Source organism: Hyla sarda, chromosome 2, assembly GCF_029499605.1.
Source record: "Hyla sarda isolate aHylSar1 chromosome 2, aHylSar1.hap1, whole genome shotgun sequence".
In the NCBI taxonomy this organism is placed as follows: domain Eukaryota; kingdom Metazoa; phylum Chordata; class Amphibia; order Anura; family Hylidae; genus Hyla; species Hyla sarda.
In genome coordinates, this window is record NC_079190.1 from 287,328,083 (window position 1) to 287,351,333 (window position 23,251).

Below are 23,251 nucleotides of genomic sequence, written 5' to 3' on the forward strand. Positions count from 1 at the left end.
ATTATTTTCTATTCATTATCCCCAAGCTGCCCATTGAAGCCCTTCCTCATTTTAAATGGGTCTTCTCTATTAAGGGGTTGTCCGATTTTATTAAACAGTACCTGTCATCAATTATATTTTCTAAACGAACTCAGATCATATTCCCTAACTACTCCTAACACCCCTCCTGCCCTTAAAAAAAAATTCCGAGTTTTAAAAAGCTCTGTATCATACCTTTCCCCTTGCTCACACTTTGTGAGCTACCGGCAGGAGAAAGTGGGCATTCCTCAACAGAGAGCTGTGCCTTGTCATGCTCCACACACATTTCCTGAATTTAGTCTACTGCAAGGCCGGGAGGAGACCAAACTAACTGTTTGACTTGTACAGGGAACAGAAAAAAGCCACATATTAAACACATATAAAGGTTGAGAATATGAACAGCAAGTAAATAGGAAAGTGTTTTATAATTACATAAGTAACAATATATTAAAAGATTACTTTGGTGACAGGTAGGCGTTAACCCCTGCCCGACCTATGACATACATGTACGTCATGCAGATACTGGCCGCTACTCGCGGCATCTTGCCACGCTAGGTAAGATGGTGGCTATCACTAATAGCCAGCCATCTTGCCTCAGGAACTAGGGGGGTTTCGTCCCCCCCACCGTGATCGCTACTATCAGCTAGTCAAATCTAACTAGCCGATGACAGCGTTTCGCAGTGAAAATCCTGAGCAGGGCAGTGTGTGAGTGTCCTGATCACGCTCTGCTAAGTGTCCCCAGTGTCCTGTCCCCCTTCCCCGATGTCCCTTACCAGTCCCTTGTCCAGGGCCGGATCCTCATTGGCACTCATGGAGCGCCTGCATCGGGCCCCATGCCCCCGTCACATTCGGGACATTCCTGTGTCCCGAAAAATCTTTTCAGGACACAAGGATGCCCCGGTTACCTCTCTGCGGCCCCACATCAACTTTAAAAACGCAGGGGCTGCGGGGAGGTAGCATACGCAGGGACGTCACTGACATCCCGTGCGTGCGCCCATAGACGAGCGGAGCAGTAAGGAGGATGCGTCCATGGTAAGTCACCAGCGGCACATCATCTTCAGTGTTCCGACCACTGCTCCTCTCCGGTCCGGAGGAGTGGTGGTCGGAACACTGGAGCAGTAAACAGGTATACAGCCTCCAGCCATACACTGGCTGAAGGCTGTATGTCTGTGGGGGGGGGGGGGGGAACTATACTGCACCTAATGTGGAGAACTATACTGCACCTAATGTTCGGGAACTATACTGCACCTAATGTGGGGAACTATACTGCACCTAATGTTCGAGAACTATACTGCATCTAATGTGGGGGGAACTATACTGCACCTAATATGAGGGAAACTATACTGCACCTAATTTGGGGAACTATTCTGCACCTAATTTGGGGGAAACTATACTGCACCTAATGTGGGGGGAACTATACGGCACCTAATGTGGGGGAACTGTACAGCACCTAATGTGGGGGAACTGTACTGCACCCCTAATGTGAGGGAACTGTACTGCACCCCTAATGTGGGGGAACTGTACTGCCCCCCCAATGTGCAGGGAACTGTACTGCACGCCTAATGTGCGAGGACTTATACTGCACCTAATGTGGGGAACTATACTGCACCTAATGAGGGGGAACTACAACCTAATGCGGGGGAACTATACTGTCAACCTAATGAGGGGGAACTGTTGGGGGGGCATCATAATGAAGTGCTCCGTCTTCCAGGCAGCTTTAATCTGGCTGTGCCCGTGCCCTCCTGCATGCTTCACTTCCGGTGAAGTGAGTGCAGTCAGTTTTTTTTTGTAAATGAGCTGTTTAGTTGTACTAGGGGGAGCTTTTGTACAGAAGTAAAAAAAATATATATATATATATATATTTATATATAAATATATATATATATATATATATACACAGGGTGGGCCATTTATATGGATGCACCTTAATAAAATGGGAATGGGAATGCTTGGACCTGACACCCATAATGTGGTGGTGCACCATCTTGCTATGGGTGTCAGGTCCGAGCATTCCTAGATTAACAGTTTCCTGGAAAGTGGATTGGTCATCGTGGGCCAGTTGAATGGCCTCAAGGTCTCCCGATCTGACCCCCTTAGACTTTTATCTTTGGGGTCATCTGAAGGCAATTGTCTATGCTGTGAAGATACGAGATGTGCAGCACCTGAAACTACGGATACTGGAAGCCTGTGCTAGCATTTCTCCTGCGGTGTTGCTGAAGTGTGTGAAGAGTGGGAGAAGAGGGTTGCATTGACAATCCAACACAATGGGCAGCACATTGAACACATTTTATAAGTGGTCAGAAACTTGTAAACAACTCATGAAAGAATAAAGTAACGTTAAAACCAAGCACATCATTGTTTTCCTTGTGAAATTCCCAATAAGTTTGATGTGTCACATGACCCTCTTCCTATTGAAAAAACAAAAGTTGTATTCAAAATGGCCAACTTCAAAATGGCCAACTTCAAAATGGCCGCCATGATCACTACCCATCTTGAAAAGTTTCCCCCCTCACATATACTAATGTGCCACAAACAGGAAGTTAATATCACCAACCATTCCCATTTTATTAAGGTGTATCCATATAAATGGCCCACCCTGAGTATGTATATATATATATATATATATATATATATATATATATATATACATACATACATACACACATATATATATATTCAGAATTGAAGTGGTCCCTAAAAAAATTTGATTTTGAACTTTCGTAGAAAATTTTAAAAAATGCTCGTATTATTATGAGCATTCTAATGTCGTAAAAAAGTAAAAGAATGTTTAAAGGGGTATTTCGGGCAAAAACATCTTATCCCCTATCGAAAGAATCTGGGACCCCCCGCGATCTCCCTGCAGCAGTACGCATTCTATGCATAGCTGCGTCTGAAGTTTCGGAAACCTTGGGGCTTCAGAGACGGGGCGTGACGTCACGCCACACCCCCTCCATTCATGTCTATGGGAGGGGGCGTTGCGGCCGTTACGCCCCCTCCCATAGAAATGAATGGAGGGGGCGTGGTGTGACGTCACGCCCCCTTCTCGGAATCCCGGAGGTTTCCGAAACTCAAAACAGTGCCCTCTCGAGTATGGTTTATAAGAATACAAAACAAATACCGGTAAGTCAGAAGAGGGAGAGAAGAAAAGAAAGAGAGAAAGAAAAAGGAGGAGAGTAATAAGAAAAAAAACACAGGGGGTGCCCCCATGCCTCAGAACAGGAACCTTATATTTTACAAAATGATTGTTTTAATATTCTACCACTCTAAATAACACTAGCAAGAGTGGTAATGGAAGTGTAATGCAGAAATGAAAAACAAAACATAGGATGTATTGCTTTTTGAGAAACCATAAACAAAACTGGAGTCAGAGCTGCTTAACCCCTTCCCTCCCCAGGACTTATGGGTACGTCCTGGTAAGGGGGGAGCAGCTACGGAGCGGGATTGTGACGTCATCCAATTCCGTACTGTGCGGCCCCCTGCTTCAATCAACAGCCAGGGGCCACAGCTAATGGCCCGCTGCGAGGCTATTAACACTTTAGATCCTGCGACCAAAGCTGAACGCGGGACCTAAAGCCAGCAACATTGAGTTGATGCCTGCAGGTTGCTATGAGTGATCAGGAGCACCGTGGGGCAATCGCGTGGTCTCGGATCACCTCAACTGACGGCCGGAAGGTCCCTATCTTCTTCTGTGCTGTCGGATTTTTTTGTGTTGCTCTTGCCTGCTTTGGTAGGCTAGAGCAACAGACCACAGATAACACTGATCAATGCTGTGTAAGAAATGTGTATAAACCCTCCCCCTAATAAAAGTTTGAATCACCTTTTCCTATTTTATAAATAAAATAATGTAAAAAAAATAAACATATGTGGTATCGTCGCATGCGTAAATGTCTGAATTATTAGAATATAATGTTAATTAAACCACACAGTAAACATGGCAAAATACCAAAGTCCAGAATTGTAAATTTTTGGTCACTTCATTTAGCAGAAAAATGTCATAAAAAGTGATCAAAAAGTCCATTAAAAACAAAAATGGTACCGTTAAAAACTACAGATCATGGCGCATACAGCCCCGTATACAGAAAAATTAAAAAGTTATAGGGGTCAGAAGGGGACAATAAAACAAAACCTATATAAGTTGGGTATCGTTGTAATCGTATGGACCTACATAATAAGTAAAATGTGTAATTGTTACTGAAAAGTGCACTACGTAGAAACGCAACCCCCTAAAATTTTCATAATGGCGTATTTTTTTTTATTTTCAATATTGCCCCACAATTTTTTTGGGCTTCACTATACATTTTGTGGTAAAAAAAAAAGTGGTCATTACAAAGAACAATAAGTCCTGCAAACAACAAGCTCTATAGATGGAAAAGTTATGAAAAATTGGAAGAGTTATGGATTTTAAAAGATGAGGAGGAAAAAACGAAAACGCAAAAAAAAAATCGCTGCCTCATTAAGGGGTTAAAAAAGCATGAATAAAAATGTTTTCCTTTTTTAAATACGAATAATATATGGCCACTGCATTTCTGAAAGTATTTTATTTTTCCAAACCTATGAATCCATGGTAACTAAACATGTCATATATACAATACAACATAACACTGCAAAATGACTTGCACTTTGCTGTTAAGACTCTATATTTCTCCCATATATGTGACATTGTCCTTGGCTGACCTACTACATATCTTTCAACCAGCACTTTCACTTTCTTAAATAAACATTTTAACGTACAACACCCATAAGATCTGGAATGCATGAATACTCCTTTAATGCACTGTTGAAGTAACAGTTATACAACTGGTAAAGACCAGTCCGCTTTATAAATGACCTGTATGCTTCCCTAATCTGTCTGTTTTAGTAAATACAGTAATCCCTCAACTTACAATGGCCTCAACATACAATAGTTTCAACATTCAATGTTTTTTTTCTGGACCATTGTAACTTGAAACCAGACTCAACATACAATGTACGGACAGTTCAGATCTGTGAAACGTGTCAATGACTCGAAAAACCGACCAATCAGAATGGGCATTCACTGGTAAAACACCTGTACTACTGAAGTGCATGCACTGACTGGCTGTCTGGTAGCACCCCCTACAGTACAGGGAGGTATTATATGTTCTGTACTACTCTTTACCTGGGCCAGGGTTAGCTGCTCCTTTGGACACCGGGTGAGGGGGGCTCCATGTTAATTTTTTTTTTAGGATACAGTGTACTGTACAGGACCCTGAAGAAGCTCCTGTCCTCTACATATACAGTGATTTACAGCTCCCAGCAGATCATTCTTACTATTATATGGAAGGACTTGCTTTATCTATATTAGTTATTTACTTATTTTTCTTTAATCCTCACTTTTTTCTATTTTTGGATGACATTTTGGGACTTCAGAACCAATTACCAGGTTTCCATAGAGTTATGGTCTCAACATACAATGGTCGTACTGGAACCAGTTAATATTGTAACTTGAGGGACCACTGTACTTGTATTACCCACAAAATAACAATTCTGGAACATCTTGTCTTGGAACGCCGTGGCCATTCCTATGTCCTTTTAGCAACTAAAAGACAACTGGTGTTATCTTTAGTCTTATCAAAGGGGAGTGTGCAAGGCCACATTACCACCAACTGGTAAAATTCAGTTGTCAATGTATCCATACAAAAAAAAAAGAACAGAATAATGGCACAACATAGCGTTTTGAGGCAGGGCTTTTCTACTTAGGCCCTAGCAGACATTTCATGTTGATGTTGGGGCTTCACCAATGAACACATACTACTGCAAAGTGTATTTAGCCCTTGAATTTATCCTCAGTGTCCCAAAAGCACCAACCAAATACCAGTACACAGTGCACATAAATGGGGAAATTTATCAAAACCTGTATAAAGGAAAAGTTGACCAGTTACCCATAGCAACCAATCCGATTGCTTCTTTTATTTTTCAGCAGCCCTTTTCAAAATAAAGAAGCTATTTGATTGGTTACTATGGGCAACTGGTCAACTTTCCTCTGCACATGTTTTGATAAATCTCCTCCAATGTTTACTAGAAGCACTTAAAGGGGTACTCAGGTGGAAAACAATTATTTTTTAATCAGCTGGTACCAGAAAATTAAACAGATTAGTAAATAATTTCTATTTAAAAATCTTATTAATTCCAGTACTTATCAGCTACTGTATGCTACAGGGGAAGTTCTTTTCTTTTTGAATTTCTTTTGTCTGACCACAGTGCTCTATGCTGACACCTCTGTCCATGTCAAGAACTGTCCAGAGCAGGAGAAAATCCCCATAGCAAACCTATCCTGCTCTGGACAGTTATTGACATGGACAGAGGTGTCAGCATAGATCACTGTGGTCAGACAAAATAAATTTAAAAAGAAAAAACATCCCCTGTAGCATATAGTAGCTGATAAGTACTGGAATTAATAAGATTTTTAAATAGAAATAATTTACTTATCTGTTTAACTTTCTGGTACCAGCTGATTAAAAAAAATAGTTTTCCACGTGAGTACCCCTTTAACCTTTTAAGGACGCCGGGCGTATGCATACGCCCTGCATCCCGAGTCCTTAAGGACGTGGGGCGTATGCATACGCCCATGGAAATTCCGGTCCCCGCCGCTAGCCGGTTGGGGACCAGAATGCCTGCTGAAATCATTCAGCAGGCATCCCGGCACATCGCCGAGTGGGGTCCTGAGACCCCCCCCCCCCATGTCGGCGATCACAGAAAATTGCAGGTCAATTCAGACATGCGATTTTCTGCTATTCCGGGCTGATCGGGTCTCTGTCAGTGACAGCCCTGATCATCCTGAGGGATAAGAGCGAGGTCGCAGTGCTGCAATCTTCTCCTATCCCCTGCCATTGGTCAGAACTGATTCTGACCAATGGCAGGGCAGGACAGTGGGTTGCCATGGCATCCCCCCGTTCTGCCCACCCCTGGATGTCGAGGGGAACGTGGAGAGAAGATGACTGGGGACCCTCGATCGTCACTGGAGACTGCTGGATCCTGGCTCAGGTAGGGAAACCACGTTGGGGGGGGGGGGGGGGGGGAATGAAAGTGAAAGTAAAGTGATCTTTACTGTGGCAACCACTAGGAAGGCCAAACTGCAACTCCCAGCATGCCCAGACAGCCAAAGGCTGTCTGGGAATGCTGGGAGTTGTAGTTTTGCAACATCTGGAGGGTCACAGTTTGGAGACCACTGTTACAGTGGTGCCCAAATGGTAGCCCTCCAGATGTTGCCAAACTACAACTCTCAGTTTGCCTAGACTGCCCAGGCATGCTGGGAGTTGTAGTTCTGTAACATCTGTCCCTTCAGATTTTGCAATTTTCATTACATATTTGAAAATTGCTGCTCTACTTTGAAGCCCTCTAATTTTTTCAAAAAGCAAAAATATGTCCATTTTATGATGCCAACATAAAGTGGACATATTGTATTTGTGAATAAAAATAAAATTCATTTGGAATATCCATTTTTCTTACAAAGTAGAGAGCTTCAAAGTTAGAAAAATGCAAAATTTCCAAAATTTCCATGACATTTTTGAAAATTGCTGCTCTACTTTGAAGCTCTCTACTTTTTTCAAAAAGCAAAAATATGTCCATTTTATGATGCCAACATAAAGTGGATATATTGTATTTGTGAATAAAAATAAAAATTTGGAATATCCATTTTCCTTACAAGTAGAGAGCTTCAAAGTTAGAAAAATGCAAAATTTTCTAAATTTTCATGACATTTTGGGATTTTTCCACCAAAAAAGGATGCAAGTAACGCCAAAAATTTACCACCAAAATAAAGTAGAATATGTCACGAAAAAACAATCTCAGAATCAGAATATTCGGTAAAAGCGTTTTCGAGTTATTAATTCGTAAAGCGACGGTGGTCAGAATTGCAAAAAAGGGCTCAGTCCTTAAGGTGAAAAAGGGCTGCATCCTTAAGGGGTTAAGTGCTTCTAGTAAACATTGGAGGAGATTTATCAAAACATGTGTAGAGGAAAGTTGACCAGTTGCCCATAGTAACCAATCAAATAGCTTCTTTCATTTTGAAAAGGGCTGCTGAAAAATTTAAGCAGCAATCCGATTTCCCCCTTCCATAGACATGAATGGAGGGGGTGTGGCCGTGACATCATGTCTCGGAGGCAGCGCCCGGCACAGAATACCGGGGGCTGCACCGAGATCACGGAATACCCCTTTAAACAGACACATGGGAAGGGGCCACAGCTTGAAACACACATTATTATACAGGGGGGGGTAATCATCAAGAGTGGTATAGGTGCACATATTTTTACTCTGTTCATTTGTGTGGTGAAAGCTGTACCAAATTTATTAAATGTTGCAGGGCATGCTGCTGATCACATTTCTTACTTCAGTACTCCACTTTGTATGGTGACTTTTTGTGTGACTTTTTATACCCGTCTGACAAAATTTAGGATTTTTTTTTATAATGCTGTCCACAGCCAGTTTTGTAGATTTGTGCTTCAGTTAGTGCAGTTGCGCCAAAAGATGCAACAAACTGAAAAGTCGCACATCATAAATTTCTGACCACTGCATGATATCACCACTTGGTTTGTTCTTTTTGAAAAGTCGCAATGAAAAGTCTCTAAACAGCATCTGAGACAAACTGTGCGACACATTTACACCACAAAACCAGGGTAAAACCAATGATAACTTTTCCCCATTATGTCATCATGGACATATTCTGAAAGTTTGTATTTTAAGGAATCTTCAATAAAAGTTATTTTATGCATCAAGGTGCTGGAGCAAGTTTACTTTAACCCAAAACCTATATGGTGACATTAGAAAATATTAGAATGGATATAAAAAATTTTTTGTCACAGCTCTACTTCTTCTATTGTAGCTGTGTTTTTACCACAGAATTGGTCCTTACAAAATCCGCCTCAAATACAGTTACATTCAAAGCCATAACTTGACTTGGGGAAATAAACTGCAGTAATCCAGCACAGCCACTACACAATGTACAGAGCTGTCTGTTTCATTCTTTTTTACTATGTATGTGGGCACTGTGGTTCTGACAAACAGCTGATTGGCAGCAGTGCCAGCTCATGCTCCATGGGTCAAATATTGATGACCTATGCTGTAGAAAAATCCCCTATAATTAATTTGAGGGGAGGCAAAAAAAAAAAAAAATAAAAGAATAACCACTTAATTAGGCTGGGTTCACACTGTGGTTTCAAGTTTAACATAAACATTGATACACTTGAAAAGGAAAAAATGTATACATTAACAAATATTAAAAACAGATTCTGCTGTACTACATACAACACAACCCATTTGCATTACAATAAAAAAATAAATTAAAAAAAAAAAAAAAAGTACTGCCATGAAAACAGTGGAACAGAACGAAAAACGCACTGTGAACCCAGCCTTATACAGGTTGGTAAGAAATATGTCTAGTTTATTAAAAAAAAAAATTCTAGTACTTTTGCACAATAAAAACATCTCACTATAGTGACATGCAGTGCCTGTTAGGCGTCTTGTCATTACAATGTATGGCTCTCTAAGTATGCATCACCAGTTAATTGTCCTCCAAGATTATGGGATCTCCCGCTACCAGTCTCTTCTGGTACCAGGTGGTAGACTCAAAACAATTCTTAATCAAATCCAGATTTGGCAAGGTAGAAGAGAAATTTAAAAAAAATTCTGAAGTAAAAAAAAATGGCAGACTGATTTCTCTCTTTGCAAAGAGGTCTCCATCCAATCCATCCTAAAGAGAGACATTTTTCTATAAAGAGTCTTCATGGCGGAGGTTAAAGGGGTACTTGGTGGAAAAAATCAAATCAACTGGGGCCAGAAAGTTATACAGATTTGTAAATTACTTCTATTAAAAAATCTTAATCCTTCCAGTTCTTATCAGCCGCAGTATGCTGCACAGGAAGTTGTGTAGTTCTTTCCAGTCTAACCACAGTGCTCTCTGCTACCACCTTTGTTCATGTCAGGAACTGTCCAGAGTAGAAGCAAATCCCCATAACAAACCTGTCCTGCTCTGGACAGTTCCTGACACAGACAGAGGTGGCAGCAGAGAGCACTGTGGTCAGACTGGAAAGATCTACACAACTTCCTCTGGAGAATACAGCAGCTGATAAGTACTGGAAGGGTTATTCAACCTGAGTACCCCTTTAAGGACCTAACCAGGTATGTAATGTAATCTTAGAAGCTGCTGCTGCCACAGGGTGCATAAACATCCTTACTCGTGAGGCAAACTTGTATGTCTCTGTATCCAGGAACCCAAATACTGCCCACATGGGGTCTCTTGGACAGAAATTGGCCAAAATGTGTAGACATAAAAGCTATAACTTTAGATAAAAAGATTGGATCTATGGGTAGGATCATATACAATGATAAAGGTCTGCATCTGACATCTGAAACGGTTTGGTGAAACAAATATAACCATTCTGAAAGGCCTACATGGTTATATATATATATATATATAGGCTCTGTGGAATAGGTTAAAGGGGTACTCTGGTACTTAACAAATTATCCCCTATCCACACAATGGGGGATAAGTGCCTGATTGTGGGTGTCCAACAGCTGGGCCCCCCTGTGATCTCCTGCCCAGCACCCCAGCTCTCCCCATGCACTAAGCAGAGACGGCTCAGTGCACAGAGCTGTGTTAACCACTGTACAGAATGGTGGCCGACATGCCCCTTCCCACTTTTTTTTCCAATTTCCCCCACAATTCTTTTTGTTTCATCGTACATTTTTCCATCTACAAGCTAAATTTTTTGCACCATGACCTATAGTTTACATCAGTACCATTTTTGTTTAAAATGGGACTTTTTAATACCTGTCCCGTGGTGGGACCTCCAATCTCTACAAAAGGATGTTTTTGTTTTTATATGGAACGATAAATGGCCCCGTATCAATAGAGCGGTTATGCATTATCATAAACGGGTGGGGTCTTTCTGTATCCAATTTTTTTAAATATTACTATGTGGCTAGGTTGGCACAATTAGCCCTTACTCATGTTTCTAAGGGGGCCCCTCGGTGGGTCGGCTTGGAGGAGTCTCTTATCTTTCCCTACTCTTATTCTGCTTTGATGTGGTCCTCTTGCTCTCTTACTAACTTGCTTTCTTCTTCTGCTCAACTTACTCTCTACCAGTCTCCAAAGAGACAGGGCGTCTCTTTGGAGACTGGTCCGTTTTAAGTTTACCTTAAAGTCCCCTGTCCCCCCCCCCCCCCCCCTCTCCTTACTTTTTTTTTTTCTTATCCCCTCTTTTGTCCAGGTTTATCTTCCGGATCCTTCCTTTGGTGGCATATGGCGAAACTTAAACTTTGGGACTCGCTGGTGGGTAAGAAGCTAATCTCTCTAGACTTGTTATGCAGATGCCTCTCTTCCGCCAGTGGAAATATTTCGAGCTTTACAAGTGCTGTCCTATTACTCATCCCTGGGTCCTAAGGGTTATCAAGTATCACAACCTTTTATGAAGCTTCTTTGTTATTTCATCATGGTTTACCGGGTCTGTTATCCCGCATATATGCCCATATGAATGCCCCTTCTGGGGATCGGAAATTGTGTTTTATAGAAGCCTGGGAAGGTGACTTGCATTTATCTTTGTCTTTACCTCAGTGGCATGCATGTTATATGGCTATCAGTAAAGGTAGTTAGCAAGTCTCCTTAATGGAGACCTCCCTTAAGGTCTTACATCATGTATATATGGTTCCTTCTAGACTGCATGCACTTTTTCCACAGGTTTCGCCATTATGCTTCAGAGGCTGCTCAGTTCATGGTACGATGTATCATGTGAGGTGGAGCTGACCTGTGGAATCAGGTTTTTGCAATCCTGAAAGAAGTCTGTGGGACCAGAGTACCTTGGACTCCGTCTTTTTGTCTCTTAAGCCATAGACCATGTAGAATGCCCTATCGCACCTTCAGTTTAGCACAATTTATTCTTTTAACTACGCTTCACATATTCACATAGCTTCACAATGGAAAACACTCACCTTACTAATACAGAAAAGTGTTGATATTTTTTTTTTTTTTTTAAGTATTTATTCATTAAAGTATTGTTTTACATAAAATAAACCAACAGCACAATAAGGTGCAACACATAATAAGTGCCTCTGTAGGTCCACAGGTCAACTCCAACAGTATGACGGAGAAAATAACAGGAGTGGCAATCATGCTAATAAGGAAAGAGCATCCCCAGTACCATCCAGAGAAGCCCCACACCAGTAAACAAGCATACATTAACACTACCACACATCCCAATGACTCCGACCCCCTCCAACCCAATCCCCACCTGCAAGTACCATTATAGAAAACTTAATGGACCAGACGGAGGGTCAGTCGACACATCTAGTAAAAGCCAATGAGTCCACACCCTGTCAAATTTCTTCGGGCATCTACGACTCTTATACAAGGCTTGGTACAACGGGACATATTTATTTACCAAGTTTAGCCAGCGAGACAAAGGGGGAGGAATCCTTCCAGACCATCATCACCACCTTACGGGCACAGAACAGCAAGAAACAGATCAATAAACGTCTATGCGGACCAGAGACCACCTAATTCAGGACTCCCAACAAGCACACCACTGGGGTAAGCAGGAAGGGGAAATCCAAATTATCTGCAAAAAACCCCATTACTTCCCTCGGACACTCCCAAACCGCATGCAGAAAGGTACCAATATCCATAGAACAGCGAAAACCTATACGCTTCAGCTTAGCAGGGGTATAATATAACCTCAAAACATACTGAGACTGAATCAACATATCCCTACTACTACCCACTGTGGAGTAATATGAGCCTTCAATTTCATTCCACTGGCACTCAAATCAGGAATATCAGCCACCCATTTATCATAAGCGTTAGAAAACGGACTAGGTCCCAGTGTCTGGAGGAGAGCATAGGACTGAGTAAGGGGTTTAGAAACATCCATGGTGCCCAGAAGAATCTCCACATCAGAAAAAGCAGAAGTAAATGTCAGGGAGCCAAATTGCGCTTGGACCACATGCTTCAGCTGAAGATACCTATAGAAGGCACTTCCAGGGATACCATAACGTTCTTTCATTTCCACGAAGAACAAGAAGACCTGATCCTCTTGGAACAAATGAATCACAAATTTGACTCCATGAGAACCTCAGAAGCCAGCTTCCTGTAACCCATGTAGGCGAGTTAAATGCACATTTCCCCACAAGGGTGCCCTAGGAGACGCCAAAGGCTGTGTGAACACACTTTAGCTATAGTTTTCAGGGGAAGAAGATAAGAAGAGTGAGAATGATAGCTGTATAATGAGTTAGTGAGAGCTACGTAGGAGCCCATATGCGCCCCAGCCAAGGCAGTCGTCGAGTTCCACCATACTGCATAGACCAAATGAGAGGCAAGAAAATAGTTATATACATCAGGAGCAGCTAAACCACCATGCCGTTTAGAAGCCTGAAGGAGGGCCTGACCGAGTCTGGGAGACTTTCCCTGCCAATAGAAGGATCCCAGAGCACCACATATTTTAATAAACTATTTCTTAGGGGGAACCACAGGAGCAAGATGAAAGAGATAAAGGAATTTAGGTAGGTAAATCATTTTAAAAATATTAATCCTTCCAGCTAGGGAGAGAGGGAGGGAGGACCAGGCATGTAACCGATCCACTGTAGAAATCAGGAGCGGGTCTAAATTCAGGGACATATAATCCACCAGAGATGCGGTAACCTCTACCCCAAGATACCTAAAGCTGGAAACCACTTGCACACCCGCTGGAAGAGAAGAGGGAAGTGGAACGTCAGGTGAAAACGTCATAAGAGAGGATTTAGCACAATTTACCCGTAAGCCTGATATAGAGCTAAACCTATCAGAGAAACAAGGGAACTTCCTGCATCTGCTAAGTATACTAGTGTGTCATCTGCATAAAGGGAAACCTTCTCGACAATGGAACCTCTGGTAATGCCACAGATAGTGGGGTCTCTACATATGGCCGCTGCCAACGGCTCAATCGCAAGCGAAAAAAGGAATGGAGATAATGGGCACCCTTGCCTTGATCCCCAAGCGCAGGAGAAATGGGGGAGAGACATCCAGATTAGTGCAAATACGAGCCCTGGGACAGTCATACAACAAGCGGACCCAGGCACAAAACTTAGGGCCAAACCCAATCACGCCCAAGACCTCCCAGAGATATGGCCACAATACAGAATCAAAAGCTTTATAGATTCATCCCCCACTGCAGCAATATTAAGCTGTAGGCGTTTTACGTTAACATCAGTAGCCCCCAATAACCCCACATAGGAGAGTAGCAAGTATTTTAGCAAAGATCTTAATATCAACATTCAAAAGGGAAATAGGTCTGTAGGAATCAGGTAGCAATGGATACTTCCCAGGCTTGGGGAGTACCACTATCAAAGCCTCCCGCATAGATTCTGGAAGAGTGTCAGCCTCCGCCACAATTGAAACAATTAAAGAAGTATAGGGGCTAAACGCTCCTCATTCATCCTATACCAATCGCCTATCAACCCATCTAAACCCGGTGTCTTCCCAGAGGGAAGATCCTTAATAGCCTGTGCCACCTCCTCCAGCGTAAAAGGGGTATCTAAAGCATCCGCCTGAGCACGACTAAGCTTCGGAAGGGCTAGGTCCTGCAGAAAAAAAAAAAAGTTTCCCCTGACAAGGTCTAGGAGGAGCAGAATATAAGGAGGAGTAGAAATCCCTAAAAACGAGGTTAATTAATTTAAGGTTAGACAATATAGAACCATCCCCCCCTTAAAGGGGTACTCCACCCCTAGACATCTTATCCCCCTATCCAAAGGATAGGGGGATAAGATGTCTGATGGCGGGGGTCCCGCCGCTGGGGACCCCTGCATTCTACCATGCGGTACCCACCTGTAACAGCTTCCAGAAGCGCTGGAGGCCCTCAGGCTAATACCATCCCGACCACGAGAATGGAAGATCGTGACGTCACGACTCCGCCCCCGTGTGACGTCACACCCGCCCCCTCAATGCAAGTCTATGGGAGGGAGCGTGACATTTAAATGTTGCAAACGGTCTTGATCGCAGCATTTAAAAGGGGTTAAATGATGGACATCAGTATAATCTCTGATGTCCATCATTAATGGTAAATACAATGTATCTGCAAGGAGTTCAACATTGTGATTTTCTGTGGGTCAGAGGGGTAAATCACATGGTGAATGTATAATATGGACAAAACAGGGGTTCTTTATTTTTTTTCATCCTTAGGCGTTCTCGGTAAATAGGAAGAGATTATAAAAGACATAGAGCAAGATTTATCAAAACCTGTCCAGAGTAAAAGTTGTCCATAGCAATCAACTTGCTTCTTGCATTTTTAAAGAGATCTCTGAAAAACTAAAGAAGCAACGCCTGTTATCTTCTTAATATGCAAATTAGCTGCTAACTGGCACGGGCGGGGTTACTGCCTTCATATGGCACTGATGTCACCGCCTGGCTTATGAATATTCATGTTCTCCCTCATCATCTCCCTCTCCTCCCCGCTGATTTCAGGACTCCACTGCGCTGAAACGGCTTCCGGGTGTAGACAAGAAGCCAGCACATGTGCAGTGGAGTCCTGAAATCAGCGGGGAGGAGAGGGAGATGATGAGGGAGAACATGAATATTCATAAGCCAGACGGTGCTGCGTGCCAGTTAGCAGCTAATTTGCATATCAAGAAGAAAATATAACAACAGGCGAACGGCGCGGTGGATTCGGGCATGGTATGCATCAAACTGATCAGCGTTCCCCACACTACCAGTCAGTACTACTGGTTAGTGCGGGGGGAGCAAAGCTGACAGTTTTCCTTTGCCTCTTAAAGTATAATCCGAATACACATCTGAGATAACTGTCTCCTACATGACTAGCTATACTCACAGAAGTTGCCATGTTTTGGTGCTCTGCAGGTCCAGCTTTAGAGTTGAAGGCAGAATCAACAGCTTACTATCTGAGGAGAAGATATGCACATTTCCACACAAGCTGTCTTTTCACAGTTCTATAAGGGAACACTAGCGCCATTGCCAGTGTGTGCCCAACCATGAGGACGAATCCAACTGCAGAGCCTCCGGCTGAGGTGTGTTGGAGAGGGGCCTCTTTCTAACCTCTCCATTTCCTGTCCCAACAGTGATGTGGAAGCATCCTCCTTTCATGTTGCTGTCATGGTTGAAAACCGCTCCTTAAAACTCACAAGAGTAAATTCCCATGATAGATATTTATATCATACAAAAAAGATTTAATAATATATGTTTACAAAACATTGGAATACAGATAGAAACAGAATGCAAATGAACAATAATGGAAAACCTAGGCTATCATTATCGCTCTAAAAATACTTTTACAAAATGAAGCAGTCCTAGAACTGTACTGCTGGGCAGTTTGAAGAAACTCTTCACTGATAAAAGGCAGTAATAAGGAATACCACAAAAAAAAAAAAATGCTGTATGATTGTGGCTTTATAGTTCCTTAGTGTCTGCAAGTTATACAGCACAACAGCCTCTTTTCACATTAGACGTTTTGGGTCTATTTTTTCCAACTGCACCAGTGGTCTAAGTTGTTCGGCAAAACTTCTGACTTCATCAGCTACACTGTCCTGGCCAGCAGGAGCCACTACACTGAGCTCTACCAAATATGAAAGTGACAGTGGCTCAGCACCTTCAGCTGTCCCTGCCACCAAAACACGAAACACCTTGTAGACTGCAATTTTCATAACTCCCTTGCGAAACAAATGTCCTTTTGCTATAAATTCATGGTCCATTCGAAAACCCATTTCTTGAAGAAATTCGGGTAAGACTTCTGAGGTCGCAATATCAACGCAGTTTCTAACCAGTGTGTGCCGGCTTCTGTCTCCTGCTTCTGGCTGACCAAGATAACGAAGGTGCCATGGTGCTCCTGGACGGTCAAGTGGTCGACGAGCACGAAGTACAAAGGGGCTGGCTTGCTGACCTTTTAGCAAATATACACTTTCATGATCAGCAAACGTCTCAGGTTCCATGTTGTCACATAATCCACGTAGACGATGAAGGAGGCTCTCTAGACCTTGGTCAAGTATACTTCCTAAGGATAAACATTGAAGAATTATTTGTAAATAACAGAAGAAGTGATTGGACTCTGTTTGCACTTACATAATAGACTTCCTCTCAGGGTTGTGGTATGGTATAAATAGTATATTTTGCAGTCAAAAACACTTTGGGCAATTTGAAAAAGGCACTTTGAAAACTGAAAGACCCTGTTAGAAGACCATGACATGCAGGAGGACATCTTTTGGTACAGTAGGGGAAAACACGCATGAAAATGAGTGCAATCATGTCACATGGCATTTTGGGTCTGTTACATGTTTTTTTGCCTGCATGGTTCTGTTTAGGAGATATGGAGAAAAATAGTAATATGCAATTGAGTATGTTTTGTGCACCTGGACATTCCCTAGTCCCTAAATGCACTGCTGTGCCTGCCCCATAGGTACAGTAAGAACACATAAATGCATGAAGAAAAAAACGCTCTCACCAATCCGGGGAACACAAGCAGCTTTATTGTGGAAAATGCATGGCATCAGACATCATGCAGGATTCATTCCAAACAGCTTGGGGTCAGGAAAGCGGGCGAGTCGAACACAGGTGTAGGGAGTGTGCAGTAGGGCAACAAATCGTTTCACATCATAGTTGACGATTCATCTGCCCTACTGAACACAACCCCACACCTGTGTTCCACTCGCCCGCTTTCCTGACCCCACGCAGTTTGGAATGAATCCTGCATGATGTCTGATGCCATGCATTTTCCAGAATAAAGCTGCTTGTGTTCCCCGGATTGATGAGTGCGTTCTTCTTTCCTCATGTATTTATGCTACACTGGATCTGGGTCAGTTAACAGTGAAGTCCTAGCAGTGTGTATTCAGTTATATCCGAAGTGGTGCCGCCACCCCAGCTATTTCTTGTTTGCTAACAGTAAGAACACACCCTAATAAATATGTAGTTACATAGGCTAGATGTGATAGGCACATCCCATCCAGCTTCCTACAACATCAAAAGGTCCCCAAAGAATAACATACCTGGTCCCATGTTTAAGTCCTGCATAGCTGCAGGACCTTTTATAACGTAATAAAATGTGAACAGTCATATGCTGGGGGAGGTATCACAGAAGATACAAAAAGAACTATAGCTTGAACCTGTAGGTATAAAAATAAAAAAGAGTAGTAGAGCTATGTATGTACAGTTTATCAGAGAACAAAGGTAAGTCGGCACTGCCCAGTATATCGAGGGAACAACGTTCCTCGCAGCTTACACATCTCAATATCACCAGCTCTACAGTACATCTATGGTGCTCAATCCATGAAAAACTTATCCAAATTGTAGCAATAAAAAGATAGTAGATGGCATTCAGTCGTTTTCAGTATCCAATGCGGCCAACGGGCCGTTTCATGCTATCCATAGCGCTTCCCCATGACCTCAAACCTTCTTCCAAGAACCCCACCCTTATATACAACAAACTTTATTAACCCATATTAAACCAGTACAAATACTAAAAACACTATAACACTATAGAAGTTTTTACCAAAAAGTGCACTGCATAGAATCGGAAGTTACAAAATAGCGTTTTTTGTTTGTTTGTTTTTTAAATTTTGCCCCACAAAATGTTTTTTTCTGGTTTCAGTTTCATAGATTTTGTGGTGAAATGATTGATTACAAAGTAAAACTGGTGGCACAAATACAAGCCCTCATATGGGTCTGTAGGTGGAAAATTGAAAGGGTTATGATTTTTATAAGGTGAGGTGGATAAACTCGAAAGTGCAAAAATGAAGAAACCAGTCATCCTTAAGGGGTTAAAAACCATTTCTCAAATCTGCTAATTTCTTAACTAAACTACTAGTAAATGCCCTAATCTCCTGCTTGAACTACTGCAACAACCTCCTCTTTGGCTTTCCATCAAACACTCTTGCTTCCCTCCAATTAGGGATGTCTCGATACTGGTATCGGTACAGATACTGGACATTTGCACAAAAACTTGTACTCGTGCAAATGTCCCTGATAAAAATATTCTATATGCTGCGGATCCGTTATGTGTGACCCCACCCTTAGACGCCAAGATCAAAGTTGATTGCAGCGTCTAAAAATCCTGTGAAGTTAACTGCCGGTTAGCTCAGGGATGCTGATGGGGATCACTGCAGTGAAATTGCATTGTCCCAATCAACTGTGAGGACGGCCGGAGGTCCCTTACCGCGATCTGTGCCGTCCAATCGTCGCTTCTTTACTGCTGCTAGCCATGGCAACCATTAGTAAAGGAGTGCAGATACCACTGATCAATGCTATGCTATATCATTGATCGGTGTATGCAATCTACAGAGTGCTCTATGCGGACTAAAAAAAAAAGTCAATTAAAAAAAAGGTGTGTAAAAAAAATTTAAATTATAAATGTGAATTAACCCCTTCCCTAATATAATTTGAATCCCCCCCTTTAAATAAAAAAAATAAAAAAATATTAAAAAGCCCTTCCTCTAAAAAACTAAAAGCACCCCTTTTTTCCCCCCATTAAAAAACCCTTTCACATGACATAGAAAAAAAAAAAGTATCGGTAATAGTTATCGGCGAGTACTTAAAAGAAAAAAAATTTTTTTTGGTATTCTTAAGTCTTAAAAAAATGGTATTGGGACATCCCTACCTACAATCTATCCTCAACTCTGATGCCCGACTAATCCACCTCTCTCCTACTCTGTCAATTCCTTCACTGGCTACCCATTGCCCAAAGAGTTCAGTTTAAACTGTAAACCATGACATAAAAGGTCATTCACAACCTGCCCTCTTTAGTCTAGGTTTCCATTTTTTATTTTTATTTTTTTTAACGCCAATAAAAATGCCCATTCTGCCGCATGGCATTTTTTTGTGAAAAAACACTGTGGCCAGATGTTAGCTGCAAGTCAATAGGGAACTGCAAAATGCCATGTCCACTTGGGAGTTTTTCAGCAATTTTTGGCTCTTTGGCAGTTTTTCAAAAACATCCTCTGGTTGAGACTTTGGCAGGGTTTTTTTTTCCTGGGAAAATCTTGGCGGTTTCCTCCCATAGACTGGGAGTGAAAAAACACTAAGAAAAACGCCATGTGAGTTTTAACTTTAGCGTTTTTGCAGGTGATTTTTATTCTTTTTTTGGACTTTAGCGATCCAAAAAAAAAGGGATCACTGAAGTCCAATTTAAATATAATATATATATATATATATATATATATATATATATATATATATATATATATACACCGTATATACTCGAGTATAAGCCGACCCGAGTATAAGCCGAGACCCCTAATTTCAACCCAAAATCCCAGGAAAAGTTATTGACTCGAGTATAAGCCTAGGGTGGGAAATACCTCATCCCCCCATGTAATCATCCAGACCCGTCATTAACATCCTCATCATCATCCCCTTGTCATCATCCCACACATCCCCCCTTCATCATCCCCTTATCATCCCACACATCCCCCCATCATCCCACACATCCCCCCTTCATCATCCCCTTGTCATCATCCCACACATCCCCCCTTCATCATCCCCTTATCATCCCACACATCCCCCCTTCATCATCCCCTTATCATCCCGCACATCCCCCCTTCATCATCCCCTTATCATCCCACACATCCCCCCTTCATCATCCCCTTGTAATCATCCCACACCGCCCCTTCATCATCCCCACCCCCCTTCATCATCCCCACACCCCCCCCTTCATCATCCTCTTCTCATCATTCGCCCTCAGTGGTCTTCAACCTGCGGACCTCCAGAGGTTTCAAAACTACAACTCCCAGCAAGCCCGGGCAGCCATCGGCTGTCCGGGCTTGCTGGGAGTTGTAGTTTTGAAACCTCCGGAGGTCCGCAGGTTGAAGACCACTGCGGCCTTCAACATCATCCAGCCCCCTCTCACCCCCTTTAGTTCTGAGTACTCACCTCCGCTCGGCGCTGGTCCAGTCCTGCAGGGCTGTCCGGAGAGGAGGTGGTCCGGTGAGGAGTTGGTCCGGGCTGCTATCTTCACCGGGGGCGCCTCTTCTCCGCGCTTCCGGCCCGGAATAGAGGCGTTGCCTTGACAATGACGCAGAAGTACGTTGGCAATGAACGCACCTCTGCGTCGTTGTCACGGCAACGTGACTATTCTGAGGCCGGGCCCGAAGCGCTTAGAAGAGGCCTCCCCGGTGAAGATAGCAGCCCGGAACCACTATCCCACCGGACTACCTCCTCTCCGGACAGTCCTGCAGCACCGGACCAGCGCCGAGCGGAGGTGAGTATTCAGAACTAAAGGGGGTGAGAGGGGGCTGGATGATGTTGAAGGCCGCAGTGGTCTTCAACCTGCGGGCCTCCGGAGGTTTCAAAACTACAACTCCCAGCAAGCCCGGACAGCCGATGGCTGCCCGGGCTTGCTGGGAGATGTAGTTTTGAAACCTCTGGAAGTCCGCAGGTTGAAGACCACTGCGGGTGGGGGAGTTCACTCGAGTATAAGCCGAGGGGGGTGTTTTCAGCACGAAAAATCGTGCTGAAAAACTCTGCTTATACTCGAGTATATACGGTATATATATATATATATATATATATATATATATATATATATATATATATATATATATATATATATTAAAATTTCATAGGATGCCATTAAAAAAAAAAAAAAAAAAAAAGATACAGTAGTAATTGTCCCTTGTAGTTCTAATAGGAACAGGAAACACAGAGTGGTTAAATAGGCCCCTCCCCATACACCCCTAACTAGAGCATAAACAATACTTCTATAATACTTATCTACATTGAAGGGTGGGAATTAAAGGGTGCTGTCATGATGAACTCATGAAAAAACAATTATCGGTAAGTAATAATTCCAACTTCATGACAGCACCACCATGAGACATACCAGATAAACAGGTGACTTTAGGGAGGGACCACAGCTTGCAACACCTTCCAGCCGAAAGAAAGATCTTGGGAAGAGGTTATATTCAACCTATAATGGTTGAAGAAGGTGTGCGGAGATGACCAGGTTGCTGATCTGCAAATTTGTTCGATGGAGGCTGAGGCTTTTTTCGGCCCAGGAGACAGCTAGCTCCCTAGTTGAGTGAGCACGAAGGCCTTCAGGGACTTGCTTCCAGGAAGATTTATAGGCCTCCTGGATAGCCATCTTCAGCCACCTAGAAATTATTATTTTTTGAAGCTCTCTTGCCCTTGTTGGGCCCTTGAAATTTAATGAAAAGGTTAGAATCTTTTCTCCAAGATTTTGTAGTCTCCAAGTAGTGAATAACATCTTCTGACATCTAGGTTATGTAAGACTTCTTCCTTCTGATTTTTTGGATTATTGCAGAATGAGGGCAATTAATATCTTGAGATTTATAAAAATTAATGACCACCTTTGGAAGAAAAGCTGGATTAAGTTTGAAAATAATCCTACCGACCAGGACTATGGTTCCTCAATAGAAAGAGCCTGGATTTCTCCTACTCTTCTTGCTGAAGTTATGGCAACTAACAACACAGTTTTGCAGGTCAATGTTTTGGGGAGGAAGAACCACACAATGAAATACATTTCTTCCAGTATCTGAAATATATAGAAGTGGAACCTTTTTTTTTTTTTTTTTTTTACTTTTTAACAAAGTACTAACCACTTTACTAGTAAGTCCTTTCTTTAGTAGGATCTGCCTTTCAAGAGCCATACTGTTAACTGTGGAGTTTCTAGGTCTTGGTAACAGAGGTCCCTGTGTTAGAAGATTCTTCACCTGAGGAAGCCGGATCGAGAGAGAAGATCTAGGAGACTGAACCAACTTCTCTTGGGCCACCAAGGGGCTATGAAGAGGACACAAACTGTCTCCAATAGAATCTTTTGGAGCACTTTCAGGATGAGAGGCAAAGGAGGAAATGCATAAGCAAGAGAGAAGTCCCAAACTTGTTGAAGGGCATCTACTGCAAGAGGTTTCTCTCTCGGATTGAGAGAGAAGTTCTGGACTTCTTCTTGCTTGCAAATAGATCCATTTCCGGATTCTCCCAAACTCTCACCAGTGACTGAAAAACTTGAGAATTTATTTCCAATTCTCCTGGATCCACTTGGTTCTGGCTAAGGAAGTCTGCTTCCTGATTTTCTACACCCCTCAGGTGTATGGCTGTAAAGGGAAAGAACATTTTTCTCTGCCCATATGAACATTTTTGAGGAGAGATCCCTTAGAGGAGAAGGTCTCGTCCCCACTTGATGGTTGAGGAAGGCCACTGTGGTTATATTGTCCGAGTATATCTTCACGTGATGGGTTTTTTAAGAGATGTTCTGAATCTTTTAATGCCATTAAAGCTGCCTTCAATTCCCAAAAG

General features: G+C 42.5%; 1 protein-coding gene across 3 annotated transcripts in view; it reads right to left on the reverse strand.

Moving 5' to 3' along the window:
* Positions 1–16,146: 16,146 nt before the first annotated feature.
* The window catches only part of MED18 (mediator complex subunit 18), a 41,876-nt gene continuing 34,771 nt past the window's right edge, over positions 16,147–23,251 (reverse strand). For 2 of the 3 annotated variants that reach the window (XM_056557377.1, XM_056557376.1), the window contains exon 3: positions 16,147–17,003. In XM_056557377.1, the coding sequence (XP_056413352.1) occupies positions 16,450–17,003 (554 nt within the window). In that variant the 3' untranslated portion in view covers positions 16,147–16,449. The remainder of the gene's footprint in view (positions 17,004–23,251) is intronic. The other variant, XM_056557374.1, reaches the window with a different exon arrangement.